This window comes from Empidonax traillii, unplaced genomic scaffold (assembly GCF_003031625.1).
Source record: "Empidonax traillii isolate 1590-97213 ecotype Southwest subspecies unplaced genomic scaffold, ASM303162v1 scaffold986:size372637, whole genome shotgun sequence".
Lineage (NCBI taxonomy): Eukaryota > Metazoa > Chordata > Aves > Passeriformes > Tyrannidae > Empidonax > Empidonax traillii.
In genome coordinates this window covers 208,708-212,751 of record NW_020956179.1, presented here as the reverse complement: position 1 = coordinate 212,751, position 4,044 = coordinate 208,708, and the positions used below count along the sequence as shown (strand labels likewise).

The window sequence follows — 4,044 nt, the reverse complement described above, 5'->3', positions numbered from 1 at the left end:
TGTGGAAACTTTTGTTTTCCTGTTTTTGCTCGCTTTTTTTTTTTTAACAATGCTCATTCATAGAAAACTTCACAAAGGTGACGTCTATGTACAGAAAACACGATTCCAAAGGCTGCTTCAGTAGTCAATGTAATAGCACCTTGAAAGACAAAAGTTTTGACAGATTTGAAAAAGTCTTTTTCTTGTGTGTGTGTGTGTGTGTGTGAAATTTTAACCCTTTCCAAGCCTCATTTAAAAAACAAAACAAAACAAAACAAAACAAAAAAGAACCAGTCACAAAGCTCCATCTGTAGAAACTCTTCCAAAGTCTCCGTGGGAAATGCTGTCTGAAGGGTTTTTCCAAGCTCCCCACTCTCTTGGTCAGCAACACCTGGCAAGGTCGAGGTAGCGTGGAGCCAGACAGGGTTTTCCTGCAGTCCAAACCAAGAGGAGATGAAAGAAATTCACAGCAAACTATTGCACAGGGCTGGTCTTCCATTCCACAGTTTCTCATTAATTTTTTTTTTTTTTTCTCTTTCCACGAACTCAAAAAAAGGGTTAATTTAAGATTTTATTTTTTTTTTTAATTAATTAATCCTGGTTAAAACATGTTGCTCTGAGTCCCAGGCTGGTACTGTGTCTGCAACAGGCTCTCCATAAAGGCCAGGTAGTCTGGGTTCTGTCCATATTCTTCAGGATTTCTTGGATTCCCCAGCCGGGGACGCTTGGCTGGTCTCACTTCATCTCCCGAAAATACATCTTCCTGAGGGGCCCCAGTGCTGAGGGACTGCAGGGGACACGAAACACAACCATTAGAGGCACAGCAGGGAAACAGGGAGGGAATCATGGAGCACCCCTGTGGAACAAGACAGCAGGGAACAAGCTGGTTCAGAGCATTCCTGGAGAAAACAAAGCATGCAAAGCACAGGGCTGGAATTCAAAATTCTGGGCTCCTGCAACCAAACTGGAAGGAGAAACCATCAAGTTGCCCTTTTTTTTTCTGCTTCAGAATATCTGTCACTTCCTTGCCAATCCTCTCTTTATGCCTATTCCTCCTCTGCCTCTTCTCCCAGTAGCAGACACAAAGGAAATTGGGGCTTCCCTAATGCCTTTAAAAAAAGACCCACAGGAAGCATTTGGGGATCACTGCACAAACAATTCCTTCTCCTCTTCCTGCTCTCACACTCCACTCAGGTGCATTTCATTTGCTCCCACTCAAATGAGATGAGGTGGGACCAGGTGGCACCACTGTGGTCCCTTTCCAACCTTTTTCTTTCTGGGATTCTGGGATTCCTCGGTAGGAATTATAATCCCATGGCTCTGTCCCTTTGTCCTCCTGCTCTACAGCATCCCCTCCACAGAGAACAGGATGAAGCTCTGGCAGCAGAAATACAGGAGAAAAGCTTTAGCTTTCAACCAGACTTGAAGCTTTCTATTCCTCTTTATTCCCTTTCCAGCTTGCATTCCTTCCTCTGGAACCTGTTAAAAAGTCTCCACTGCACAGAAAATGCTTCTTTCCAAATCCTGGATTTCAGGGCTCCAATATGTTGTCTTTGTTATTAAACAAGCTTTTAAATAGACTGGAATATTGGGCATGTCTTAGAAATTACTGCCATGCTGCCTCTTTGCCACCAGAAACCCTTCAAGGATAACAAGGTGAATTATTATGAACCTCTAAAATTTAGGCCATGAGGGTCTCACAGAGATAAACAGCCTCAAACAAGACAGAGAAGCCATTGGGGCTGTATCCCAGAAAGCATTTTACACGTGGGATTTTTAGGGTAAAACCCCTGAAGATTTCATGGGAAAGGGAACAAAAATTTCCTCCAACTTGTGCTCAGTCCCTCCCCAGAACTGCCTGTCCCAGGGCCATTTCTGAGGATGCACTGGTTTAACTGGGAAGGTTGAATCATCCTCCTTTTGTCTCTTAAAGAGACAAAAACGAGCCCAGAATCTTGTCACAGGTTTGCTCTGGACCTGTCCCTGTCCTGCCAGTGCCTGCCAGGCAGACATTTAGAATGAAGGAGAAAACTGTATATTCTCCAGTCTCATCATTTGTTTAAATGAAATGGCTTTTAAAGGTTAAAGAACCAGGTTTGAAAACACCCAGCAAGTCTGGGACCAAAAAAGCTATGAAATAAATCCCTCATCTCTTCCAGGCCCAGTAATTCCACTGTATGCACTTAAAGACAGCCTGATCTTGTAGATTAAGAGATTTATAGGTAAGAGCTACATTCTAAATCTCCTGTTTGGTGAGAAAAGGGGGTTTGGTCCCAGGTTGATAATCAGTTCTCCAGAAAGCACTGAGCTGTAGCCAAATCCACCTCTCATTTGGACGAAAAGACTCCAATATAACTAAATTCATATGGTGTAAAATGATCTGAACATAATCTTTTAACCAGAGGAAATAAAAATCCCATCTGAACACGTGCAAGGGAAAATCACTTCTGTGCTTCTCCAGCATCCACAGCAAGGATTCCTTCTACTTTGTGCATCTGGGGAATGACAAGTGGTTTTACAGCCACAGAAAACTCGAGGCTGCATTCACTTAAGGCCTAAAAAATGCAAGGGGAAGATGTGAAGGGGTTCTGCAAGTGCAGCTGGTTTAGTGTTGCTATTTTGGTACCCACCAGGCGAGACTTGACTCTCTTGGGAAGCTCTTCCTCCAAGGTATAAATATCTCCACGCTTCACCATTAGCTGAGAACCATCTTCAAACTCGACCTGCAGAGAGGCAGAAGATGAAATCACAACTTGGCCTCTGCATTTCCAGCCCCAGAATGGCCCATTCCCAGCCTGTCCCTTCGGGGAATACCAAGGAAGCATCGGGGGCCAGATCCCACGGATGATCTCTGCAGGTCTCCAGGATTGCTCTGGAATGAGAATTCCTGAGCTCTGCTGAGGATGCTGAACCCACAGAGTGCTGTTTTCAGTGTTATCCAGCCCAAGTGCTCCAGAGATCCCAGAATATCTGCACCCCAGCTGGCCCAGCACCTCTGTTCCCCCCTCCCACTACATATTCCTACTGATTTTTTGATTCAAACCCTGAAAAAAAAAAACCAAAACCAAAAAACAGCAGCTTTTCACTTACAATAAAAGCAGCCCTGTATTCAGGCCAATATGGTAATAAGAACTTCTTTCATCTTAAACAAAGCATTTTCACAGGTCACGAAGAAACAATTCCAGCTACTAAAGCACATTTGTATTTCAACCAGCAGAAATAGTCAGCCAGGTACAAAAAACTCCTCCCATCAACCCTTTTTTTTTGCTAAGCACTGATTATCCCATGAATTATGCATCAGATGTTCCAGGAACATTTATTCAAGGAAACGTGCACAGCAAAATGTTAAAACTATTAAAAGTTTTTTAAGAGACTCTCATTTCCTTTGCTCAAGACTTTAATACAGTTTTCTGGGTAAAGCAGAAGGACACAGATCAGAGTTTAATAGGGGTGTCAGGTTCAGCCTGGACAAATTCAGAAGGAATAAAGCATCTGCGCTCCCAAATCCTCCTGCTGCTCTGTCCAGCTCCAGCAGCTCATTCCTTACCCAGGCACCACGTTCCCATCATGGAGCAGCATCCAGGAGCTGGGATAAATGTGCAAGTGGGAGCCCAGGCCTTGGAAGGTGAGCCCTTCGGGGGGGAGTTTAAGATGCTACTTTATTTATTCCCATTTATTTCCACTTATGGAGCTCTATATGGTCCTTATTCAGACCCAGGGGCACCTCAGATCACATTTCTGAGGGAGTTACAGCCACTACCCACCCAAAAACCACTGGGAGCTGCCCAGGGGTTATTGTGCTCTTCCAGACACAAAACAGTGACACGCTGCCATGAAGTCCCTGGCTCCTCTGCCACACTCACCTGGTAAATCTGACTGATCTGGGCTGCGATAAACTTGGCCTTGTAGATGATCCCATCCGTCCACTGCAGCTGAACCAGCTCCCCCTCCAGAGGGGGTCCCATTTGGATGCAGTCCCTGCTCTGAAGGCAGAGGGAAACAGGTCAGAGAGACACCACCAGCAAAGCTCAGGAACCAGAGAGGTGTTCAAATCACTGCTCGAGG

General features: G+C 44.9%; 1 protein-coding gene across 3 annotated transcripts in view; it reads right to left on the bottom strand.

Annotated features, from left to right (window-relative positions):
* Nucleotides 1–334: 334 nt before the first annotated feature.
* KDM4B (lysine demethylase 4B) overlaps nucleotides 335–4,044 on the bottom strand; it is a 76,712-nt gene continuing 73,002 nt past the window's right edge. For 2 of the 3 annotated variants that reach the window (XM_027903653.1, XM_027903654.1), the window contains 3 exons: nucleotides 3,843–3,881; nucleotides 2,610–2,702; nucleotides 335–766 (listed from right to left, as the gene is read on the bottom strand). In XM_027903653.1, the coding sequence (XP_027759454.1) occupies nucleotides 581–766; nucleotides 2,610–2,702; nucleotides 3,843–3,881 (318 nt within the window). In that variant the 3' untranslated portion in view covers nucleotides 335–580. Of the gene's footprint in view, nucleotides 767–2,609; nucleotides 2,703–3,842; nucleotides 3,963–4,044 lie in introns of all 3 variants that reach the window. The other variant, XM_027903655.1, reaches the window with a different exon arrangement.